Source organism: Kogia breviceps, chromosome 5, assembly GCF_026419965.1.
Source record: "Kogia breviceps isolate mKogBre1 chromosome 5, mKogBre1 haplotype 1, whole genome shotgun sequence".
NCBI lineage: Eukaryota > Metazoa > Chordata > Mammalia > Artiodactyla > Physeteridae > Kogia > Kogia breviceps.
Window position 1 is genome coordinate 80,713,726 of NC_081314.1, and position 26,508 is coordinate 80,740,233.

A 26,508-nucleotide genomic window follows, 5' to 3' on the forward strand; every position below is an offset into this window, starting at 1 on the left:
CATGCAGGCCTGGCAACTGCAGCAGACACTGGGGCTCAACACGCAGCAGAGGGAAGGAAGGAGAGGGAGAAAGGATGTAAGGAGGAGAAAAACAGCTTCGGGAAAAAACACGCACACATGCAGCCTGCAGAACATTGTGACTTGGATTATTTTTGGAATCTAATGTTTCTAATGTTCAAGGGGAGGAAATGAGAAAAAGCAAGTAGAGATTCCCAGGACCAGCAGGCTGGAAATAATACAGGACACTGTGTCCTCTATTGGGCGGGACACGGACACACTTCCCCGCCCTGAGCCCAGTCAGCAGGGGGGTGGCGGGCAGCGGTTGAGGCCTCAGTAGGAGGAGGGATGCAGGAGCAAGGGGTACCGGGAGCCCTTCTCCAAAAAAAGCAGGAAATTACAAACCACTCAGTAGAGACCTTGCCCTGAAGAAGGTCGTAGTTCTTGGAAGCCTCCCTCCCTACACGGAGGGCTCAGGTAAATGAATCACAGAGACTTGTCAGCACACCCCCGAGAGGCCCAAACAGCGTATGCCCTCTTACTACAGCATCAGTAAGGACACAGGTCAGGTGACCACTAGCCTCCACTCCACCCCAGCCCCTCTGGCCGCCTCCTAGGTCGCTGGCATACGTACCCTTTCTCCTGCAGGGCCAGGGTACGGTAAGGCTGGTGTGTGTGTGTGTGTGTGTGTGTGTGTGTGTGTGTGTGTGTGTGTGTGTGTGTGTGTGTGTGTGTGTGTTGGGGGAGGGGAAGGAGCCCCAGCCTCAGAGCAGAGGGCCCACCTTCCCACTGCCTACCTGGCTCTATCCCAGGCACACCTCCCAACCTCACCAAGTCTCAGCTTTCCCATGTAAAATGATGCTCACAGGCACGCCCTGCACAAAGTAGACAGGAGACCAAATGAGGAACCACTGACTGGGTGACTCTGGGTGGGTCTCTGCTCTGGGTCAAAGTTTTCTATGTAAAAGGAAGGGCTAGACCAGAAAACCTCTAAGGTCAGGGGTGTGAGAACACTTTAAAAACTGACATTCAAACAAATATTTTGTATTATAATGAATACAATGGCACTTCAGTTTGACAAATGACACTGCTGGCTCGAGGGGTGTGCAGGTTGGAGAGGGGGCGAAGAGAAGAGGCAGCGGGCCAAGTGTGGGGCAGGGAGGAGGGCAGTGCACTCCCTCCACACGGCCCCACTGGGTCTTGTCACCCCAGGCAGAAGGAGACTTAGGGTCCTGCTTTGGGCTCTGGGGAGTGATCAGAGCTGTTTATACCTCAGAGGCAAAGGGCAGGAAACAGCAGTGGATATGCTGCCCAGTGACAGGGCATCCTGGGGATGTCCTAAATTGCTCATACGGTTAACAGGACACACACAGCAAACACAATAAGCACATAACAGTGCAGGGCCCCGCTGCCTACCAGGATGCACTTCACCCAGTGGGCCCCATGTTCATATTTTCTCAGGGTGACTAACATGAAAGTAACGTTATTTTGTTCACACAGACCTCCAAGAATATCAAAATGCACAGACATATTTCTTGGATGGACTGTAGGAGTGCTTCTGGCTGCAAGCTTGTAAGAGAATAAGACAAATAAGCTCTTTGTTATAATGCACAGCAGGAAGTGACAAGTGTCTCAGATGTAGCAGGGGATCACATCCCCCTGGGGAGAATCGCTTTCCTCTGTGGCTGCTTCAAGGACAGACCCCGTTTTTCCAGAGAACTTTCCATGTGGCGGCTCCCCCAACCCTGACCCATCAGATAGGATCCCAGTTTGACCTGTGTGCTCCTCTCTCTTTTGCCTCACCCAGGGGCACCACACAATCTAGTGATTTGGGGGGACCCCATGAACCTACATCATAATTGCCAACTTCTGTCAAAACTCGATTCTTAACTTTATTCCATTAGGGAATCACTGAAAATTATTTGGAGCAAGTTCATTTGGAAGGTAGCATGGATCACACTCTGCAAGGCCTCAGCGGGGGGCGCCGGATGACTGAGGAGTAAATCAGGACTGAAACAGCACAGGGAGAAGGAAGGGAAGCCAAGGTCTAGGGAGCAGTGATGCTGGGCCAGGCAGGGGGCCAGCACCTCCACCCACATCATCCCATCTAATTCTCCTAACCCGGGGCAGCAGCTTGGGCTTTTTTTTTTTTTTTAAGCAGGAAAAGAACTCAACAGATTACGGTTCTATTTGCTGAGAAAAGTTTCTTATTTTCCATCATCCCCCAGGGCGACAACCCTGAAGAGAGAAGAGCCAACTGTAGATATACAGGGGAGAATGAACAGCAAAAAAGGGGAAAATTCCTCTAGAACTGTTGAGCTGTAAAGGGGCTGAGACACCATGTAGTGTGGCCAGTCTCCAAGGAGGGGGAAAGGCAGGCACGTTTGGCTTGGGGTGGTGGGGGTCTTTACCAAACTCCTCTGGGGACTCTGAATCACCTCCTTACAAGCCTATTCTCGACCACCACCAACCCCCCACCACCATGACCACGCGCACACGCTGCCACCCCACCTCCCCCACTGAGACACATTTTCGCAGACAGAGAGGATCGACATGAGAACAGTGCCCGGTGCAACCAGGAAAAAGTCGGAAGACACTGAGCTAGCCCAAACTCTTCCTCTTTGTTTTGTTGGGAACATAATTGGGGGTCAGAGGTTGAAGATGTGCTTGCAGTCTCCCAAGTGGTAAGTGGCACCCCAGGACACATCCAAAGCCCCATTCACACAGCTCCATTTCAGCACGGACACGGCACCCGTGGGTGTGAAGAGACTTTCACCATGCAAGGATGAATATGTGGAGAATTAGGTTCTCCACAAATGTATGGACACTAAGGGGGGAAAGTGGGGAATGGGAGGCGGGGGTGGTGGTGGTGGTGGGATGAACTGGGAGATTGGGATTGACAGATATACACTAATACGTATAAAACGGATAACTAATAAGAACCTGTGGCGTAAAAAAATAATAAAATAAAATTTAAAAAATAAAATTAGGTTCTCCAAAGGGAGCTTTCCCCCAGGTGGCGTGGTGAGGGCAGCCATCAAGGCCAGGGTCCTCTAAGCAAATGAGAGGTTCTCATCCGGGCAGATACCTTAGTCACGGAGGAGGTGGGCACCTAAATATCCTCTCAAGTGTGGTGATAAAGATCTTGTCTTGGATGTGTCCCACGTGAAACAAGCACAACATGCTGTATAAACGGATAATAAGCATAATTCCAAGACTGGAAACCCACTGGATAGCTGTGTTCATTCTTTCACAGGGGCTTCTCTTACAGGAAGTGGGACTATACTCTCTCTTTCCGGAAGGGCTTTGGGCAAGATTAGAGGGACTCCCAGGTAAACATCAGTATAGCCTCCTTTATTCAGAAGCGAAGTAGACAAATGTTCCTCCATCAGTTAAGTCTAGTTATGCCCCAGAGCCCTTCTAAGCACTTCTCCTTCCCTACAAAGACTGCAAGATTGTGGACCTTCCCCAAATTAGAAGGCAGATGGTGCAGCAGCTTTGGTACTTTCTGATACTTATGATTGGCATCAGCACACAGATGGGCAGCAGGAGGTCACAACGGCCGGCACCAGGAGGACAAGGCTGGGTTTCCTACAGTGCGTGGGACGTCAACTTTTACATCTCAAGGTCTCTTCCAGTTCTACCATCCTAAGATGTGCCCCAGGCACCCAGGAAGGGGGAGGGAGCTAGGGAAGACCCTCCACTGAGCAGCACCCATCCTTCCCTTTTCCAAGGGGCCATCTACAACGAGTCTACTTAATGATGCTTAACACCACAAACTGTCCCCTAATGGGAAAGAGGCCTCCCTTCTCTCCTGTAATGGGATGTGACTGCAGGGCAGACACCTTCATCACACAGGGTCCACTGCAGCAGTGGGGGCAACTGGTTGTGGAACGGAGCTGCAAAGGGAGCCATAATCTCTGCCTGACTAATGAGGAGTGACTGGCCTGTGTTCTGTGAACACAGCGGAGGACAGGCCCATTAGTTACACACGAGAGGGCCCAGGGCCCAGGCAGCGGTGCTCATCTTCCAACAAGATGCATTGTGCGTTACTTGAATCACCTCTGAATTACCCAGCCCTCCCACAAATTGCTCATTAAGGTTTTTCTGTCATTCCTGAGCTGCAATATTCCCCTTCTCTGAAAACTCCCTAAGCACAGAGGCTGTACCTAGGACAGTGAGGTGCACACAGCAGACATAAGTAATAATAAATAGGACTTGATGACAACTTGCTGCTCCAAGACACAAACTCTGGCTCACTCATCTTTATCCAAGTGCCTTGTTTGGGGCTCATGACAGCTGCTCAGCAGAAGTTTATTAAATGAATGGGTGGCCTGCTTTATGAATTATCTGCAAAACAGCATCCCTCCTCCCTAAATGTTTAATTGGGAGAGAGAATGGCTCCTTCCCCGCCACCCACAAGATGAGGGATGCATGCATACGGTCATTGCAGAGGTCAGGGGAAGGTGGGGAGGGGTTGTTTCACTTCCAAGGCCAGCTGGTAAATGGGGAGCATTGATCATTATTCAAGGCCTGGGAAAGAAGCTGTCACCCACAGGGCTAGAGGGGAGACTCTGTGACCACCCCTTTACAAAAATAGAAGCTTGGTGATCATCAGACTCCTCCAATTGCCAAGAGCTTCCCAGATCTGGAATTAAAGGCCTCGGAGAAGCCTCCCACCAGAGAGGAGGCTAAGACGTGGCTCATGCAGGAACTATTTCCTCAGGCCCTTGTTTAGATGAGGATCTGCACACACAACTCTTACCCAAGCCACCACCCTCCTCACCCCCTTTCCAAAACACCAAATAAGTCAAGGGCTGAGGCACTTAGTTCTGCACAGATATTTTAAATTAATCTTGAAGCAATTTAAAAGGACTGTTTTCCTCCCCTGCCCCTCACCCAGCACATTTCTGTGGCAGCTGGGTCAAGCCTGAGCAGCATTTTCACCACTGACTCAATACCGAAATATTCCTGGGCTGCCCTCTTCCCATTGGCCTTTTACTCCCTCTGTTTTGTTTTAGATATTCTCTTCCCCACCCCTCCCCCTCTACACACATGCGCACACACGTGCACAAACACGCGTGCACATACACGTCTTCTTAAGGTATGAGCACAGATCCTAACTTACAGTCCACGCACAGAATTCAGGGATCATGGATTCGAACAGGGAAAAAATATGCCTTTATTTTTACTCACCTCTAACTAAAATAGAGCATCCTCTTCAATTATGAACAGAGGCAACAAACTTCATTAATGTTACCAATACTTGGGCCTCTGACATCAATAGACACACACACGTTCTCATATCATATCAGGGTTGTTTGTCCTGAAATGTCACTTATGGTCATCACTACTTCAAAATTATGGTAGTTATAAGACTTCAAGTCCATCTTGTTGTTTAACGTGTCCCTAAAGAAGTACATGTGTTGCTATATATAAAAATTTTAATAACTGTATTTCAAAAATTATTTTCCAAGCCCGTATGTTATTTTGTACATTTACAAATATTATTCTGAGAGGGGGTCCATAGGCTTCACCAGACCAAAGGGGTCCAGAGCACAGAAAGGTTAAGAGCCCCTGCTGTCTTATGAGCATTAGAAGATGGGATCTGAGATTTTCCCTAGAGTCATCATGGGCCAGGGGACTCAGGGGCTAACCAGCAGCATTCAGTGGTAGCGTGAGGCAGACCCTAGGAGCGGTGGGATAGTAGGGTTATTGGATAAGAGCTTGGGTGGGCTTTGGAGACAGACAAAATACTGGCCCTGTCCAACTGGCAGTGTGATCTTGGGCAAGCCGTTTCATCTCTCTGAGCTTCCATTTCCTCCACTATGAATTAGGAATAATAATATACCATACAATTCTCACAAGCATGAACTGAGAGGATATATGTGTAGCAACAACTACTGCTTGGCTGGCTGGCACTTGGCTGACTCTAGGTCAGCCTTCCCTACCTGGGGGCTTCTGGGGCTAAGGTATGTTATGTTGTTTTGTTTTGTTTTGTTTTGTTTTGTTTTGGAGATGGGCACTGTCAGTGCCCTATGTTGGCTTCCCATTTCCTGAACTTGAAGAATGCAGTGAAGCGCCTCAAACTCAGACACATCTAGGCAGACCTAAGTCCCCTACCTCCTCTTCTGTCCCGGCTCACTGAAACAGGCACTCAGGCCAGGATGCAAAGCAGATCTCCTGCTGCAGAGCAGAAGAGACCTCAAGTGAAAAAGAAACGTTCCAATCCCTTCCAACATTGGTCACAGGAGCCAAAGTACCTGCCTCTGTGTTTGCAGAGCATCTGGCTCCTGACCTGGTGTCTCTCCTAACTTGGATATGAGATGGGGATTCTGTAGTCCAAGTGCCCACAGCCCCAAATCCAGGCCAGGCCAGGGTCAGACCCAGGCTGCCCGGCCACTGGGCAAAGAGCCCTCAGGGTGGCCAGAGGAAACCTTGCAACTCCTAAAGTTGTGCAAAAACTCTCCTTTACATACATGTCTCTTCCAAACTCTGGCTTAAATGATGTTCAAAAGTTCTGTTGTAGAAAGGGGCCATGCACTCTTTTAAAATTATACCTATTGATTTTCATGTGATTATAAATGATAAAAGATTGGAAAGCACAGAAAATTTATACAGAGATTAAAATCAAGCATAAGCTTTGCCCCTAAAATCAAAACTATTAATATTGTGGTGAATTTTCTTCCAGCTATACTTATGTTAGCACACTTACATAAACTGGGATCATAATTATATCATTTTATATCCCGATTTTGTCACTTAAACTACCTAGAGACATTTTCAATATGGGCTCTTAAAAGACACAAAACCATTATATCAGACGCTGTCTGAAAAACTCACAGGCTACTGAGAGTCATGGTATTCCTACGAGTGGTATTGTGCATTTAAATATGTTATTCTCAGAAAACTGGTAGGAGAGCCCCTTTCACTCTTCTTAAAGTGCATGTAACAGTAAACTCTCCTCTTTAGCTTGCAGAGCATCTAGAGAAGATACTTTTGCATTCTCAGCAAAGAGGCACTGTATGGTATTTTCCTTTTTCACTTTCTCATATCTCCCTGATAAGGGGAAAGCTTTGAAAATTCACTGCTGGAAAAATATCTTGCTTGACAAAGTGTGCAGCAGCTGAGGGAAAACCTCCAGAAAGAAGTGGTATGGCAGGAAGACAGCCCTGGACTTCAAATGGAAGACAGCTGGATTCCTGTGTCAAGTCTGTCATTGTGGCCCTGAGATCAAAGAACACCCACCACCAGCCACCTCAAAGGACCAAAGGGCTGCGTAGACTAAATGAGACTCTGTATGCGAAAGTGCTTTGTCAATAGTCAAATACAATGCAGGGCAATAACTGCTAATAATAAGTCATGTTGTTGTGGCTGGTAACAGTATTGTTACTTCTGTTGCTCAGCCGGCTTGAACTACGCACGGCACTCCCTGAGAGGGGCAGCGTCCAATAGTGCAAAAGTGTGGACTCTGCAGCCATGCTGCCCCTCCTAGTTTGGCCAAGTTATTTAGCCTCTCAGTTTCTTCATCTGTAAAATGGGATGATGATAATACACCTACTTCATAGGACTCTTGACAGATTAAAATAAGTTAATTTACACAAGGTGCACAGAACAACAGCTGGCCCATAATAAACATTCCACAAGAGGAGCTTTAAAAAGTTGGACTAGCAGTCTCCATCATTCTCCCTAGAAAGCTATGTATGCCTCCCACCCCAGCCCTGCTCAGGTTTGGCTGGCACCCTCCTACCTTTTCAGCATCTTGCTCGAAGAGCCGCAGCTGGAAGCACTGGTCCAGTTTGAGCTTGCGCACGTGCCACATCTGGTGCAGGTGCTGCCGGGTGGAGTGCAGCTTGTCCAGGAGGCTGGTGATCTTGGGCACCAGGCTCTGGAAGTCGGCGCTGCCCGGGATGCAGTTGCGCCCTGAGAAGCCGTCGCTGCAGCGGATGCACTGCAGCAGCCGCTGCCCCTCCCGGTCCAGCTCCTCCACAGGGGCCTTGAGCACCTTCTTCTTGAGCTGTGTGTGCTCATCGATGAGCCGCCGTGAGCCCTCCACGTCCACGGGGAACTCCTTCCGGGCCAGCATCTCCTGCAGGTCCTCGAGGCGCGAGAGCAGATGCACGGCACTGTTGAAGAACTCCTCCAGGGAGAGCCGCAGCTCGATCCACTCCTCATGGTTATAGTCCAGGGAGCCGTCAAACTCCTCTGTCAGCTGGGAGGGGTCCACCAGCTTCGTGAGGCCCTCCACGGACACCATGCTCGTCTGGGATGGGCAGACACAGAGAGGGAGACTCAGTGATGCTGGGGCAAGTCAGGGGAAGACCCCAGGGCAGCCATAGGCAGAAGAGAGAAAGTCAAGGGGAAAGGCCAAGATAAGTCCATATAATAATGACCACAGCCTGCCTGGGAAAGGGCAAATGGGAGAGCATGCAGCCCCCTGGTCAGCTAAGATCAGCAGTTTCAAAAGACCGGCTTCCGGGTTCAAAGAGCCTCTCCGCCTGCTCACCATTTGCCATTGAAGGGAAGACTGCCTTTATGTCCCTAGTGCCCTCACCTTCCTCCTTCCCATCCCCAAGTCTGCCACAACACAGCTTAGGATGCTAGAATCAGAAGCGGAAGAACAGACTGAATCTAATTTTAGGGGGTCTAGTTCTCAATAGCTTTAAAACCTAGGATATCCTCATGGTTGGATTAAGTAGTGTGGGTCAGTCTTGGGCTGCAAGGGTCTCAGAGGCGATCTTCCTGCCTCTTCCCACAAGCAGATGCCCTTCTCTGATGTAGTGAACAAACAGGGCTCGGGGGACAAGGGGCCTGGGCCCTCGGCTTTCTCTGAGGCCCACAGACTCTTGGAGAGCAGAGTGGAGAATGTCTGTCTCCAGGACACAGAGCAGCAAGTGACAGCACAGGCAACCATCCCAACATGCCAAGAAAGATTGTTTCTTTCCTACAGGATTTCTTGATTCTCTCTCCTGGAGAAGGAGAGGCTACTACAGAAATACCTGGATTCAGGGTCCAGCCCTACACTTACTAATTGTATGAACTGGGCAAACTAAGTTCGCAGAGCCCTTGTTTCGTCCTCTGTATAATGGAGATAATAATGCTTTTCTCCTAGGGCTGTGCTGGAATTAAACCTGGCAGTGTGTAAAGTACCGAGGGTACCAGCATGGAGCACGTGCTCAGTCCCTGTGAGCGCTCATCAGGATGATCTGAAGGCTGCATCCTTACTGGAACCCTTAAAAGCAGTTCATCTCCCTCTGTCTTGCTGCTCTCTGAGCATCGCCTCCTCTTCTCCCTTTTCCTTCTATCTCTTTCCAAAGGCACAGGAAGGAGCTGCCTGTGTCTGAAACAGGGGCTCTCAAACTCATCAGAGTCCCTTGGGGAGTTTAAAAACACACTGATGCTCAAGCCCCACCCCTAGAAACTCTGATTTAGTTAGCCTGGACTGGAGCTTGGGCATGGGTAATTTTTAAAGCTCCTTATGTGCAACCGGTGACACAAACCTCTGCTGATCTAGATCCCTGCAACTCAAAATGCAGCCCTCAAACCAGCAACATTGGCACCACCTGGGAGCTTGTTAGAAATGCAGGATCTCAGGCCCCACCTAGACCTTCTGGGTCACAATCTGCATTTAACAAGATCCCCAGGAGACTCTGTGCATTAAACCCTGAAACACCCTGTGTTAGAGCCCTTTCCCCTTTGAATTTGGCTCAAAGTTTACCACTTCCAGGAAGTCTCCCGTGATTATTCACTAATTATTCATTAAGTATCTGCCATTGAACAAGCCTGGACTCACATCTCTGTAGCACCTCCCATCTCGGTCTGCACTAAGTACTGCATCTGCTCTTTATAAAACACTACTTCATAAATATTCTTCCGAGTTGGAAGCCCCCACCTCTGTCTCCTGCTCTTCTTGTTTAGGAGGCAAAGACAAGCTTGCTCAATTTGGGGTGAAGGAGGTGCAGGGAGACGGGAAATGCTGGGCAGCTACGCTGAAGCAAAAGTTTCAAGACTTGGAAAGATTGTTTCCAGTCGCTTCAGCTAATAAATTTATAGGCCTGTTGTCACCGCTTCTGTATAAACAAACCAAAAATACACAAAGCATTTATTTCCCTACAGGACTCCTAGCATTGGGAAGGGGTTCTGGGGGAGCATGAGAGTTAACTGTTCTTACACCAAGTCAAATTTCTCGTGTTATTTACACAGAGAACTGCCTCTCAGGTGGTCAGGTTGCTGTGCTCAAATCACAGCCTGTTGGGGCCACCACCCCACACAAAGGTGCTCCCGGCCCCTGGGGACGAACATCTGGAATGCGAAGTTGCTGCTAGATTAAGAGCAGCTCTGCCTTTCCAACACACACGTACACAGGGTTCGTCCTCTTGCAGATGGGGGCCAGAGTTCCGAGAAAGGAGAACAGCTTGGATTTGGCTGGAGCAGAGGTTCCTAAATCATCGATTTAATGTGTTGCCATTAAAATTTCTCAGGGGATACATATGGCCTCTAGAAAAATCTAGTTAAAAAACATGTTTTCTCTGAGTATAAAAGTAATACAAAATTGTCAAAAGAAATTAGAAAAACATAATCCAGCCACCTCAAATAAAGCACTGTTAACCATTTTCATGTATCTCTCAGTCTTCCTCTCCACATACTATACTCTTAAAAACCAATTTCAGATTATATTGCCCATACTGTTTTATAAAGTCTTTTTCTTTCCTAAATTAAAAAAAAATTTATTTATTTTATTTATTTATTTTTGGCTGCGTTGGGTCTTCATTGCTGCGCGTGGGCTTTTCTCTAGTTGCGGCAAGCGGGGGCTGCTCTGCATTGAGGTGCGCAGCCTTCTCACTGCGGTGGCTTCTCTTGTTGTGGAACACGGGCCCTAGGCGTGCGGGCTTCAGTAGTTGTGGCACGTGGGTTCAGTATTTGTGGCACACGGGCTTAGCTGCACCATGGCATGTGGGATCTTCCCAGACCAGGGCTCAAACCCGTGTCCCCTGCACTGGCAGGTGGATTCTTAACCACTGCTCCACCAGGGAAGCCCTATAACTTGTCTTTTTAAAAACAATATATCATGTGCATTTTTCAATGACACTATTGTTCTAAATATGATTTTTAATGGCTTCATAGTATTTGTATATTAATGTTGCCCAAATTAATGGATATTTAGGATACGAACTATACATATGTGCATGTATAGATATGTATATATGTAAATATTTGTGTATACATATGTGTATATTATTGCAAAAAACACTGTGATGAATATCCTTGTAGACATTTTTTGTTTATAGTTATAAGTTCTTCACCTTTCTGTTTTAATTTTTATATTAAAAATATTTTCCTAGAAGGAGAATTGAGAGATCAGTGGATATAAACTCTTTTTAAGGCATTTGACCCAAATTACAAAGTTGCCCCCCAGAAACAATTGCTCTGATTTACACTCACCAGTAGTAACAGGACTGCCTAATGACTCTGTGCCCTTGGGACAATCTCATGAGCCTCTTATTCCTTCTGAGACTCTCACTGGCAAGGCCACAGTGGCCAAGGAATCCTGAATTACCAGCCCCTGACATGTTGGGGACGGTAGGAAGGTGGAGAAGTGCAGGTGAGAAATGGGTGGGTGGCAGAGGGGAAGGAAAACAGGAGCTAAGAGAGAGGTCGGCCTCACCTCGAAGATGAATTTGGAGCTGCCAAAGTTGGTCTTCTGTTTCTGCCAGAAATTGTCGGGTTTGATGATGAGGGCCACATGGATCTCGGCTGGAAAGGCTTCCTGCAGCGTCTTGAGGAGGGGCTTAATAAGGTCCCACTTGGAGCCCCGCATGTCGATGATGACGGTGAAGCCACGTTTGCACACGTCCTCACTGTGGGGAGGTCAGAGTTCAGGCACGGTCACTCTGGGCCGCTGAGACTTTGGAGTACACAGTCAAAAAGCATCTGGAAACCTGCATTCCTCTTTATCTGGACCAACTTTCCAACTTCACGCCAGGTCTCCTGGCTGCCTTGCAATCCAACTCAAAATGTACTGCCTCAGAAAACCTTTTGAGATTAACCCCATCTGACCAAGGGCATCTGCCTTCTCCCAGCACTTAGCCAGTAACTCAGCCTTCCCTGTAGTCAACTGCACTTGTTGGGACGTTTACAGTTTCAGTATTCACTATTATGTTTGATTTTCTTTTAATTCTTGTCTTTCTCTCTTGCTCCTTGGTTGAATCATATTTTCTCCATTTGAATACAAGCTCTCTAGAGTCAGGGATGCTGCTGCCCTTAGATCTGCGATGGAAAGTCCTTGGCATGAACGCTGTCCTTCCCCGGGCCCACGTCAATGGCAGCCACTGCTATGCTTTACCACTGAACCCAACCTGGGCCAAAGAATCTTTTTCAGTAAAGGGGTCTAGGCCGAGTCTACCAATTGATTAGAGATGGTACACAAGGTATGGATAACATCATTGTATTTAAGATGTATTACTTGTAGTTCAAATTGTATGTCAACTTTAAAAAACTCAGGTTGCCGAGCCATGCTGATTACTCTCAGATGGCCAAGGGTGGGACGGATTAGAACTGTGGATGTGGTCCTGTTGTCTCATGTACTTCCATTATAAGAATCAGGGTATAAAAAGGCACATTTCAGGAAGTTAAGACAGGGGAAACTACTCTTGAAATCAAGGCCAGATGAAGTGACAGTGACCAACTTGAAAACCAGAAACTAATCGGGCTAAGTGAATCAAGAGGTTGCTACATAACTTATTAAGTAGCAAAATTTATTTAAATACTTGGACTTTATAATTCCTAAGAACTGAAAGAAAAAAAAAAAAAAAGATCAAAACAGTTATAACACCTCAATTTGGAAGAAAGTCTATGTTTTGGTAGTTAGAGGGCTTTCCTTCTATCCTTCATTTATTTAACCTGTGTATTTATTTTCTAACTCAAAATAGACTTTGGTTAATTCACATGTTTATATAAATACTGGTGTAGCATTTCCTTAGGTTGTTTGGCTTAATTTCCTATTACCCAGACTGTACTAGCTTAAAGCCCTGTGCATGTTGCACGCCTCACAGTCGTGTACCACCACCTACCAATCACTTATAGCTACTAGAGGTAAGGCCACAATGGGAGGATTTAGGCTACAAAAGGAAACAAAACCCTTTTTCAGGCTTCATTCTCAAATCTCAGCCAGTGATGAAAATGTCACAGACTTTTAAAGAGACCACAGCTCCTGTGATTGTGTGAATGTCTCAAGCATAAGGCAGCTTATTGGGCCTCCCCATTATACAGGAAACTCCCCAGGTGAGGAGAGACACTCTTTCCATTTCTTCTTGTTGACACAAAGGATTAGACTCAGCAAGGGGGAAAGCTGAGCCTTTTGTTTCTCCACAAATCCTATATCCCAAAGGAAAGGAGTTACCTCTTCTTCTCTGACACGTATTGAGTCAGTAAGGGGCCAGCGTCTTCCATAAATAATTCTCTCTACCTTATTGTCTGAAAGCCATGTGCCTTTTTCTTAAATTACAGAATTTCTTTCCCATTATGAGAAAATACCAAGTGATTATAGAAAAGTTAGAATATTCAAAAATCTGTATAAGAGATACTAATGGTAGGGATTTATAATACTCAGGCCTATTTCCTTCCAATCCTTTTTGTACATGTAATTTGTATAGCATATAGTGTTCTACCTTTCATTGTAACACAGAATTTTTTCTCACGTCTAACATTTCTTTGAAACAGTTACATTTAATGACACATAGTCCATCTAATACCTACACCACAGCTTTTTTAATCGTCCTCATTATTGCTTTACAGAAGGGCACATCAGCTTATATATCTACCAGCAATGCTGAGAGTACCCCCTGCCGCCCCTTTACTGTATCCTCATCAGCACTGGTCACTGAATTTTTTAAATCTTTGCCAATTTTCCAAGAAAAATATGGCATTACATTTAAATTTGCATTTCTTTGATTACTGGCTATAGTTTATTGGCCTATAAGAATTTCTTCTGTGACTTACCTGATCATTTCTTTTATCTATTTTTCTATGGCAACTTAATGGCTTTTCTCATTGAGCTTAGTTTCGTTTAGCCTGACTCACATTTGTTGCATACCCACTTATGCTAGGCACTGCGCGGTAACTGTGGGTCTTCCATTCCCTTGGAGATGACCAACTTCCTTGTTTACGTGCTCCTCAGGCTCCATCGCTGTTACTGTAATTGTGCTGACATGACAAAACCCTGTCCCTAACAGCAAAGAGTCACTGTTGCTACCAAGAGCTGGAGCTTGACTATCCCAGTATCTAAATGTGGTCATCAGGAATAGCTTACACTCTATTAACGAATGAATTCTGACAACTAAAAGAGAAATAAGGTACTAATACTCTCTAGGAAGTTCTCACTAGCTCAGGAGATGGGGAAAGAGGCCCAGGGGCTGAATGCTGAGAGATAATCTAATTGGCATCTTTCTGTGAAAAGAGCTAATCTGCCAAGGTGCTTTCTGTGTTTGGTTTGAAACAAGGAACATAGCTGGAGGAGGGAAAAGAACTTTTTATCACATACTTATTGTGCCAGGGATGGTGGTTGGGCACTTGACATAACGTTATTTCATTTTATCCTCATGATGGATAAACGTGGCATGGTTATCACCATGTAAGAGATGATGACACTGAGGCACAGAATTTGCCTAAGGTCACATGACTGGTGAGTACCTAGCACAGAGTCAAAACCAGGACCACTGACTCCAAAAGCCCAAGCTCAGGTCACTATATAATGTGACCCACCTTGCTGCCACTACGTGTGGTGTTTTTGTGACTAGGTGTGGGGTGAAGGGTCACGATGAGGGGACGAGATTAGGGAGCTCACAGGAGATGGGGGAAATTAGGGCAAAGAATCCAAGTGGATGACCTCCACTCTGCAGTCCGTACAATCACAAAATCATAGAAGCAGAAGAGCATGGCATATTCAGAAAGTTCAAGTAATTCACTTTGCTTTAGGCACAGGGGCAAGAGGCAGAGAGTGATGAGGAACTGTTGTCTGAATGCTTCAGAGAGCCCTACTCTGGGCTCCGACCCTCCTCTTGCACACCCTCCCCCCAGGGAACGAGGACACTTGACAGAAGGAGACCATGCTGCCCCCATTCTTTTCTAGACCAAGTTCCTTGTACCTGAAACCCTAAAATTCTCAGCTCAAAGGTCTTTACCTACTTCCTTGGCCCATGTGTGCCTCTCTCCCAAGTCCAATTCCTCAAGGATAAGGAACACCACCAGTATGAGCACCTCGGCCTGAGGGGCAGCAAAGAGCTGCTATTTGTAAGGATGTGGCTAAAACATGGATGTGCGAGCTGGGTGTCCACGAGCCGAGTGTCCATGTGCGCGCATGAGGACGCCCGCGGTGGGAGACAGAGCTGGGCTGTGAGAAGGTAGGCAGAGCACAAGCTGAAGGCAGAGCTCCCCGCACTGCCGAGGTCTAGCACGGAACTCAGGAGTCCGACAAATCTGAAGCTGAAGCTGGCCTCCTAGGTCGCTGTGAAGACATGTTTGTCAAGGTAGTAGGGTAGAACACATTTTATCTAACAGTTTGTGAGCTTGCTGTATAAATTTTCAATATTTAGACATAGGGTATGTGGGTTTCCATTTGTACTCCTGCCCTGCCCGGGCACTGCAACGGTAGAAGCAGGGCTTCCAGAGAAGAGGCAGGAGCGGAAGCAGGCCTCAAGTCAGGACGCTTCTTGTACCATGGCAGAAGCGGTGCATTTACCCTAAGGGCAATCAGAAACCACTGAAGGGTGTCATTCAGGGATGAAACTTGAGCAAGTGATTTGGGAAGAGTAGCCTGCAGCTGTGCAGAGGGAGAGTAAACCAGGGTCAAGCAGACTGAGAGGAGAACAGAAGCAGGAAAACGGCCTCCTTTGGACTAAAATGCCTCTTAAGTGAAGTCGTCCTTGGGCCACCCGATTTATAGCTGCAGCTGTCACCTAGCACTCCCTACCTCCCTTCCCTGATTTATTGGTCTCCTTAGCACTTAGTACCATTTGGGTCATGTATTTTTACTTAGTCATTTATTGTCCATTTTCCCTCACTGGAAAGTAACCTTGATGAGGGCAGGGCTGTTTGTACTGATTGCACTACCCAGGGCCCACAGTGCCTGGGCCAGGCTAAGACTCAATACACTGAGGAAGGAGGAGTGGTAGTTAAGGGTATGGAATCTAGAGCCAACCCTCCTCGGTCTGAATCCTGGCTCCATCATTTACCTATCAAGAAACCTTAGGCAAGTTACTTTTAACCTCTGTTCTGTAAAATGTGAATAATAGTAACTACATTACAGGGTTACTTTAGAGGTTAAGCTTGTTAATACACATAAAGCACTTACAATGGTGCCAGGCACAGATCTGTACTACGTGAGTCTTAGCTGCTGGAGGAGACATAGTTGGTGACCTCCCCAGGGCCCCTTTATTGACCACTGTGCCCAGCCCCCAGCTCCATAAGTGTTGCAGCAATCAGCTTATGCCTGAGACAATGTCAGGAGACTTACCTTTGGCTGATGGGTGCACTTTTCCAAAAGATGCCTGGGCAGTTATACCCCCGCCCCAGGGGGGCCAGTGCTTCTCTTATACAGGGGTGCCTTTCCCCTCAAGGTGGGGTAACTCTGAACTGTGACTTGTGCTCCAGAGCCTTTTCACTCCCCCAGTCAGTCTCCAGCTAGACTTCATCTGAGACCACATCCTTGCTCAGTCCTGCCCCTTCCTACTTTGCTCCTCCAACTCCCTTACGAGTCTTTCCTAAAGATCATGCCCTTAATAAATCATCTGTACCTGAATCCCTGTCTCACGAAACATAGCCACAGTCATACATACATAAATTTCATATATATAGGAAATTCTGAAAGCAATCTGAAATATAGTCTGGAGATTAAAAGAGGAATCTGGGTTGTAAATTTTGACTTGGGAGTAATACTGTGCCTGGCACATAGTAGGTGTTCAGTAACACTTGCTGAATGAATAAATCCATGAACTGTGGCAGTAGATATGCACAGAAGTGGGTGAGATCACCCAGTGAAGCCAAGTAAGATGAAAAGAACCTTCTTCTGAGTCCAGAATAGAACTGACGGGCATATCAATTTTAAGAGATGGGAGAAGAAAGGAGATGAGCCTGAAGAACAAAATGCAGAGAAGTTAGATAAAACCGGGAGAGGAGTGGAAAAGAAATCAGGGAGGAGAGGATTTCAAGGAGGAACTACAGAGTCAAATGATGCAGAGAGGTAGGTCATTAGCTCAGGTGAGAACTATTGTGCTTAGCAGCTAAGAGGCCTTGGTCCGGTTGGTCAGGGCAGTGTCAGTGGGTGCTGGGGCAGGAACTGGGTCGAGCAGGGAAGCAGTCTTCCTGGCTGGTCTCTGAGATGATGGGAGGAAGTGTCAAGATCATCAGAGGTGGCATTTGGTGCACACCCTCCCCTGGCCCTGTCTCCCTGAATCCAGAAACAACCAGGGTCCACACCCTGCTCTTTGACTACCCCCAGCCCCACAGAGGCTCCCCAGCCCCCCTCTTCCCCAAACCCCCATGCCCCCAGACCTCCCTTCCTCTCACTCAGTGTGCTCACATGGGGAGCAGTTGCAGCAAACCAATTTACACTGGAACATAACTAACAGGCAGCCTTCCTTTTCTCTTTGGGTTATTTACCTTTTCAGTGATATTTCTTAGCCCAAATTAAATTTTCAGGGGCAGAATTTGCACTGTGTATGGTGAGGATGGGAGCACAGAAAGGTGAGGATTGGAGCAGCAGGCCTCCAAATCCACCTAAGGAGGGGAAAGGAGGGTGAGTGACCCTCTCCATCTCCCACGCCCTCTGATTTACAGAGAGGCAGCCACTGCACCGTCCCCCCTGCCCCACTAGTTTCCCGACTGGGGCTTGAGACCTGGGCCCCCTTGGCCAGCTTCTCACCCTTTGTGATAAATTACGGTCCCTTCCAACTGTGAACTGTTTCATGGACTCTCAGGGGCTTTCGGGCCCAGGACATAATGTATACTGAGTGACTGGATGATTGACCAGATAGTTCTTGTACTCAGTTCTATACCATTTACTCTTTTGTTCATTATGTCACTGGGGCTGTTTTCACTCAGCAAGCCCGTGCTACCTCAAAACAGCATTTGTGCCACTGTATGCCGAGGCTTCTCAAACTTTACTGACTTCATCATCACCTAGGACCCTTGTTTAAAATGATGATTTCAGCAACCCCTTTCAGATATTCTGATGAAAATCAGTCTGGGATGAGGCCCAGGAGTCTCCCTAGGTGATCCAAGGACAACACCTAGACTCTCACAGGTGTAGTTTGTGAGAGTTTAATGATACACACTTTGCCTACATCAGATGAGGACAGGCGTTAATAAACAGGAGGTAGCACACAACTGTGCAGTCAGAACTATGCTTGCAAGGTGGGCCAACAGCTTTGCTATACAGAAGTCTGTCAAAAATATTAGTGGGTTTCTCTCTCCAGAGCCTCATGCTTTCCTGAAGGGAGTCATTTATTGCAAGCCCAGGCTTGTGGGAGGTCTGGCCTTACAGTGCATTTCTCTGGTTCTTTTTGCAAAGACTGAGCTCCTCTTCTGTGAGCCTAGACAGACTTTCCCTGAAGGGCCTGGTGGCTGCCCTCCCCAACACAGCTGGCTATGCTCTACCAGATGCCTGCTGGAGATCTGCCTTCCCAAGCTTCCCTCTCTACTTCTTATCATACACCTGACCTGGCAGCCTCATTTAAACTTCTGGGCAAGTTCTGGGTGCCTCTCTGGGTCCCTGTGGGTCCTGCCCACATCTGATGTCCCAGAGTCATCTCCTGACCCACTGGGCTGAGAACTCTGTGAGGATGGTCCCAGGTCTGGAGGGCTTCCATGGTGGACAATGAGGAACCAATGAGTAGGCATGTCATCCCTGACCCTCTGCACTCCTAGCAGCCCCACCCCCATGCTAGCAGAGATCACAATTTAGCAGCCCACCGTTAAAGCCAGTCCCCCAAAGTGGTTTTATTAGATACAGTTGTTACTGTGGTCTATAACACTTTCAAGTGCCTTTGGAGGAAGCCTTCAGTGCCTTCAGTCATATACTCACATGACCCATCTGCTTGCTGTCCTGTGGATCTGCCTCCTCTGTCTTAGCCGCTGTTATTTCCCAGTCCTGTTTCACACGTTAGAAGACTCAATGGCCTTAGCTCAGGGAGCAGGGATTAAGGTACCAGTGTCTCGAGCTAAAGGTTGCTCTGGGACCTGGACAGCAGGGCAGAGTACCTGTTGGTGACAGCCCCAGGCCAGGGCTTCACCCTAGGTTACAGGTATGGCCTCAGGGACCCAAGTACCACTTCCCCGCTCCTCAGCTCCTCCCCAGGTTCCTGGCTCAGTGAAGCTCAGATCATCTCTCTGGATTCCATCCAGGCCCCATCAGTGAACCACACTGGATACTTCCCATTATCATCTGGCTAAGGGGTCAGATTCAAATGCCACCTTCTCCCTGGGGTCTTCCCTGATCTTCCCCTTGCCAAAACAAACAGCATATTATCCACGCCGCTATTAACATCGTTATTAATCCTGATGTTGTGTTATGGCCTCTCATCCCTCTGTGCCTGTGGGCTTGCCCACCTCAACCCCACCTTTGCCTAGGCAACTTCTCACAAAGCTCAACTCACATGCCTCTTCCTCCAAGGAGTCTCTCAGTGATAGACCCCTGCCCCATCCCACTCCATCCCCACTGGGATAAGGGCTCTTCCCATGCACTGCCATAACCTTGTGCTTACTCTGCATGGCAGCTGTCATGTGTGGGGTAACTACAGCCAGGCTCTGGCTGATCAATTTCTGTATCCCTCACAGAGATTTATATGCCTTCATGATGGGAGCCTAGTTATGAAGGGGCTTCATAAATAATATGGTGTCATATAATAATATGACATAAATAATATGGTGTCCTATAAATATATTATCCATTAATTCATTAATTTATTCATCTAACAAATATTTATTGAGCACTTACTTTGTGGCTGGCCCAGTGCTAGGCACTAGCGAGAGAGATGGACACGAGACATTAGCTAGATAAAAAGAATAAATGCAAATTGTGATAAGTCTTAACAACTTATCAGGTGGTCAGGTCACTATGAGGAGATGACATATAAACAAAGACCAAAACTATGAGTAGGACCTAGTTAAGGGAACGCTGTAGAAAGAATAACGCAGGCACAGGGAATAGCCTAGGCAAAGGTCCCAAGGTGGAAAAGAGCCTGTATGGGGGCTGATTCTCCATTACAGTACGGAAGTGGCACAGTGAAGTCATAAGCGAGCAGGAGACCAGCAGCCAGACCTGGCTCTAAATCTTGAGGAGCTCAAAACCTTAAGCTGGAGAGAAATATAAAATGAGAGCCAAACTTGGAGTGGCCATTTTTTTAAGTTAAAATTGGACATAAACATATATTAATGATAAAGCTAATCTTATTGAGCACATGAGAATCTATGCCTGTTGAGCGTTTTATATGCATTATCTTATTTATTCCTCACATGAAACTCACCAGTAGCTGTTCTCATTATCCCACCCTACAGTTAAGGAAACTGAGGCCAAGAGAAGTTGAATAACTTGCTAAAGTCACCAGAAAAAAGGTAAAATCTTATTTGAATCTAGTCTGATTCCAGTATCTGTCATGCTACCTTGCCTCAGAGAGAAACAGAATGCTTGAGCCTGAAGAAACCTGAAAGCTTACTCCTGCTAATCTTTCATTTCAGAGCTGAGGGCAGCAAATTCCAGAGGCAGGAATTTGCTCAGAGTCACACAGTTGGGTGGATGTTTTGGCCATTTGTGTCAGACATCCAGTTGTCAATCTGCCCATTTCAGGTCTTCTATTAAGCCACAAGAATTCTGGAACTGAGACATCAAATAATCTGGTTTGGAGGCTCGGGGTATACTGTTTTGAGTGCTGAAGCTCCTTCCCCAGGAATGAGGAACATCCTGTTCACTCCAGCAGGACAGAGATGGCCTGACCCCATTTACCCCCAATCCTGTGATGCCATCTGAGATTCACCCCATACCTATGACTATCTGGCAGAGTCTCATTTGAAACAGCTGCTGAAATAAATGTACCATCGATCCATCCTGGTGGCAGGTGGGGGAGCCGCGATCAGCAATGAGCACCCCGCCAGCAGACCAGGGGAGGGGGCAACAAGCGTTTCTGCTTAGTGTGTGCTGCTGGGGGCTGCTCAGTTGGTACTAGTTGCGGGGTACAGGGTGTCAGAATCCTAGTGTTGGGGGCCCGGCAAGGCCCAGCACTTGGGCAGTGATGGAGCAGAAGTAGCTTTCCAATCAGACCTATTCACTAAGTAGTCCAGGGAAGGAGACAAACTGAACACTGGGGTAGAGGGTTGGGCTAGTTGCCGAGGAGTGGGCGAGGGACAGCAAGGATGAGACAGAGGGAGGACTTCCTGCTGCACAAGGGCAGCAGGGCCCTGCCACACACAGCTCTGGCCCCCCCCGGGAGCAAAGAGGCCCAGCAATGCAGGATGACCTGGAGGGATGACAAAGAAGTCCTACCACGGTGCGCGGACAGTTTACCACAAGCAAACAGAAACCAGAACACGGCAGAAGGAAGAGCAGCCCCAAGAAGTCGCCCACTTCGCACTGTCCCTAGAACTGCACTGTACCCGTGTCTCCCTGAAAACATTTTATGAGCTGAATTCTCCATTCAGAATTTGAGGAACAAAAAATGTCCTTGGAGTTCTGAGGAGAAAACGATGCCCTGACCCATTTGTGCCCGAGGTCTCATGCCATTCTCAGGCCATGCAGAGTCCATGGCTGTAGGGTCCAGATTTTGTTTCGATACTTTGTCCATCACACTGATCTGTGTCAACCTGTTTTCTGCTCCTTCGTGCTATTTTTTTTAAAACATCTTTATTGGAGTATAATTGTTTGACAATGGTGTGTTAGTTTCTGCTTTATAACAAAGTGAATCAGCTATACGTATACATATATCCCCGTATCTCTTCGCTCTTGCGTCTCCCTCCCTCCCACCCTCCCTATCCCACCCCTCTAGGTGGTCACAAAGCACCGAGCTGATCTCCCTGTGCCATGCGGCTGCTTCCCCCAGCTATCTATTCTACATTTGGTAGTGTATATATGTTCATGCCACTCTCTTACTTCATCCCAGCTTACCCTTCCCCCTCCCCGTGTCCTCAAGTCCATTCTCTACATCTGCGTCTTAGCAGCTCTTTGCTGATTGCCCCAAACTGTACCACACCCACTTTCTTAAACCAGAAATTAGCACCTGCTTTAAGCTTTCTACTGGTATAATCAGAAGCAGTAAAAACAAGCTGGAGGAGGCAGTGCCTTATAGAGAAATGAGCCACTTGAGGGAATGTTGTGTGGTGAGTGAGTGAGAGAGAGTTCAGTCACGCAGACAGTCCTCAAACTCATCCTGCACAACGTGGAGGCTCCTGCTTGGCTGGATGCGGAAGGGAGAAGCGGGGAGTTCAGAGGGGTGGGAGGGCTCCCGTGCCTGTCCTGTACCTCTTGGCAAGCTCACATACGACTGTCCACCATCAGCTGGCTTTCGGTCATGAGGCCATTCAGCTACCATCAAAACCTCTTCAGGAACCATGTTAATCCATCCAGAGGCTTTTGTATGTTTCATTTTTTGTTTTTTGTTTTGTCTTGTTTTACTGGAAGACACTCTCTCTCTACTTTTCCAGGTCATGATTATTCCAAACAATTTGTGTCTTTTCTACTTATTTAACAACACATCTTTTGCCTCTGCATCTCTGACCTGTGATCCCGGGGCTGGGGGGCAAAGGTCAAAGCTGATCCTTTATCCTAGATTGAAGCCTCAATCCCTTCTCTGTAAAGTGGGAAGACTCTTAATTGGTCGTTCAGGCTCAGCATTGTTTACAATTTCCCTGGTGATATGAACATACAGCCACGGTTAGGTGCCACTACAGTAAAGGTTCTGGAGATTTCCTTGCCCATTTCCAGGTCTAGGATCTCCCCCTTGCCTGTTCCCCACCCTCGACTTTACCAGAAGCAAACCCAACTCTTGCCCAGTCAGCGTGCCAGGGAGACCGCACAATGGAGTCCAAGTTAGGAAGGTTTACATTTCCCACTGCTTTAAAGTCTGCTGCCTAATTCCACCCAAGTGAAGCTGTTTAAACAAACAAATTAAAAAACTCTGATTGCAATTGTGCCAGGGGCAAGGATGTGGCTGATTCTCTTTTGTATCACTGGACAGAGTGTGGTAAAGACTCAGGCCCCAAGATTGTTCCTGAATCCCAAGTGTGGCCGTAAAGTGACAGGTCCGTGGCCTAAAAAACACAGCAGGACTTCTGCACCCAATACTGACTTATGCTCAATGCCATCTTTAAACAAAACACTTTCTAAAATTCAAGAACCAAAAAAGCTCTGAAGGAACAAAGATTTGCCATCCTGCAGATAGTCAAAGGAGCATGCCACAGCCTGAAGGGAGCTCCCAAAGAGAGTTCCAGAAATGGGCCGGCTGACGCAGCACCAAGGTAAAAGGATGCAGCCTTCCAAAGGAAGGTTCCCATCAGGGCCAGCCTGGTCAGCTACATGTAAACCCTGGCATGTGTTAATCCACCAGGTTATTATCTTACAGTCTCACAGATTCTGAAACACAACTCCTGTTCACCAAAGGAAGAGACCTGCTTTCTAAGCCAGACTGGCCTGGGGCAGGGCACTTGCAAGGAGCTACTCTCAGCTAGTAGAAAAGGAGCTTGGGAACTCGGGAGAAGGACCAGAACCATTGCTCCTAGAAGTCTGGGGTTGGCTGGCCAGAGAGGGCAGGTGGCAGAGGGTTCAGGCGTCTGGGATGGAAACTGACATGTCTATTTCCCAACCTCAGCCTCCTGTCCTATCTCCCACCCTCAGCTTCCTGTCCTATCTCCCACCCTCCTTCACAGAGCTGTCCGTCCCTTCCTTCTAGGGCATTCAGAACATGAAACAGAAATGAAATGGAAACCAAAGCAGCGAGGGAAAGAAAGAATGACCAGAAACCAAAAACCACAACCTCTCCACACAGCCTTTCCCCTGCCGTCCCCAGACCAATCCCAGGGCCATGCTCCTCTGGCCTCTTCACCACCTGCCCCTTCTTTCCCATAGTCAGGCCAGGTGAGAAACCAATCATCTTTTTCACTGTAAAAAAATGTCATTATAATCACTGCTCATACCTCTGTGAGTAGTAGACCAAAGATTGAATCCACATTCCAAAGACTGTAACCTGTCTAACCACAGTGTCTCAGTTACCCCAGCTATAAAACACAGGGAGCTTTTCCAAAGCTGGGAGACGGAGAAGAGAGAGGAGAGCTGACCCAGGAGAGGCTGCCACAGTGTGCCGTGCACCAGGGACACCCTGCTCACTGCAATCCCTTTTGCTGCCACCGCTCTTTCTCCTCCTCTCGCTGCATCCCCACCTCTCCTCACCCTCTCACGGGGATTCCCCCTTCTCCAGCTGGGCTCCGGTTTCCTAGCAGGGCAGGTGGAATCCTCATCAATAAACCGCACACTTCCTCCAGGAAACAATCTTTGGTCAAAACTGCCTGCGCACACCACCTCTCCTCCTCCTCCCTAAGTAACAGTCACGTTCTTGAGAGCCCGCTGCTCTTTGCCTGCACACACAGACACATGCCCTAATAAGCCACCAACGCAGACACCGTCAGCTGCCCTCACAGGCACCCTCGGGGCCAGGCCCGCGGGGCTTTGCCAACGCAGGAGCTCCGCTTCGCACAGAGTAGGAGATCTCACTCAGGAGCCAGCCTTCCTGCCTTCTGACGCCAGTGAGGGTCCCTGTGATTTCCATGGTGGAAAACCCTGTGAAGGCTCAGGCACGGATGCAAACCTGAGAGCAGCAAGGGAGGTCGAGGAGAGCCAACGGAGAAACCCAAGGGAGGGGGACATGTTTGGAATTTAAACTAAACATGAAGGGCTCCAACAGGCCTTTGCCCACACCCATAGCTAGCTCAGAGGCCCTGAGAGCTTGTGGTTGAGTGGACAATCCCTCCACGTAAGACCCCAGGGAGGTTCTGACCCCACTGCATGCTGTTCTGGGGACCACCTGCTGGCCCACGGGTCCTGTCCGTGTTAGGGGGAGGAGTGGGGTTACAGCAACCAGCCCCAGCAACAGCACTGGCCAGCTGGGTGGCCCTGGGCATCCCAACACACTCTCTGGACAGCATTCCACCCTTTTAAAGTGAAGGGGTTGGCCTGGCTGACCTCTACAATCCCTTCCTGCCTCAAGCTCCAGGATTCTAATCCGTCTCCTTCTTTTAAAATTCAGTTCAGATTATACATCCAATAAACTATCTCTGATGACATCCACTGAACTGCTATGCTTATTGAACAAATGCCTGGAAAACGTTTGGTTCATTTTCTCCAGTGGGTCCTAGAACCTCCATTAGACTGCAAGCTTTCGCAAGGGCAAGAACTAAGACCCCTCACTAGTCTGCAAGTTCAGCCTGACAAAACCAGAGGATTATTTGACCATTATCTCTAAGTTGATGTGTATGTGAGAACTAAACAATTGTCCCATCTATGCACAGAGTTAAATCTGGACCAATTTGCAGGCTCCCTAACGGAGCACTCCATCCCAGTCTGGGCTAGGTCAGGGGGAGGAGTGGTTCTTGCCTTCCTCCAGGTCCAAAACAGGGAATTTCTCTTCAGCAAATAAGTTCTGAAGCCTGAGTTTCCTGCAAAGGAAAATAGCCTCCAGTCTGGAGATGAGAGGACAGTCTCTTCCGGGACAGGGAATCAGGGTGGAGAGTGTCACAGCACGAGGTTCAGACCTTGCCTCGGGTACCAGGCCAAGAGGAGTTTCTGCGCAAAACCTGGCGCACAAATTGCTAGCAATGCAAACAGATGATATTCCAGCTCAGGACTGCACGGAACAGTCTGAGACGAGAGGGAGAAAAATGTATTGGTTTTAGGGTTTTTGAATAGTTCTCAAAACCAAGGCTGGTCCTTGCTTGACCTAGAATGAGGCAGAGGGCGGGGGAAGAGGAGGGAGGTTCTGAGAGAAAGGGAAAGAGGGAGTAGGACCATCAGGATGCACACTTGGATGATGTCAGTAAATGACTCAGAAAAACATCTGTCCTAGCTGAGTCACGGTGGCTCTGACCAAGTGCTCCTGTCTGGGTTCCAGAAGAAACAGGACTGGCTGTCACACTTGCTCAATTTAGAAACAGGAATACTTCTCCTCAGTGAGACAATTATTACATACTCAAGTATTAAACGTTATTTAATATTTACTACAGTTGTCTAGGAAAGATTATATTAAACCCATTTTGTAGTTGAGGAAAAATAATTGTCACTTAGTGGTTACCTAAGTTTAAATGTTTCAATAAAAATTTGAAAGTAAAGCCTAGAAAATCTAAGGTCTAGTGAGGAGAGAGCAGAATATTACCATTTGGAGCCTCTGACAAAACCCATCTGTATCTTCCAGGCAGCTGAGCTAAGGTACTCCACCACTTGGTGGCAGCATACCTAAATTGCCAGAAGTATAGGTACATGAT

The 26,508-nt window shown here is 47.7% G+C and overlaps 1 protein-coding gene across 25 annotated transcripts in view; it reads right to left on the bottom strand.

The window, feature by feature from the left end:
* KALRN (kalirin RhoGEF kinase) overlaps positions 1 to 26,508 on the bottom strand; it is a 654,958-nt gene that overhangs the window by 421,807 nt on the left and 206,643 nt on the right. For 24 of the 25 annotated variants that reach the window (XM_067034412.1, XM_067034411.1, XM_067034409.1 and 21 more), the window contains 2 exons: positions 11,663 to 11,855; positions 7,748 to 8,260 (listed from right to left, as the gene is read on the bottom strand). The exons of the other annotated variant lie outside the window; for it this stretch is intronic. In XM_067034412.1, coding sequence (XP_066890513.1) covers positions 7,748 to 8,260; positions 11,663 to 11,855 — 706 coding nt within the window. The remainder of the gene's footprint in view (positions 1 to 7,747; positions 8,261 to 11,662; positions 11,856 to 26,508) is intronic. 25 annotated transcript variants of the gene reach the window in all.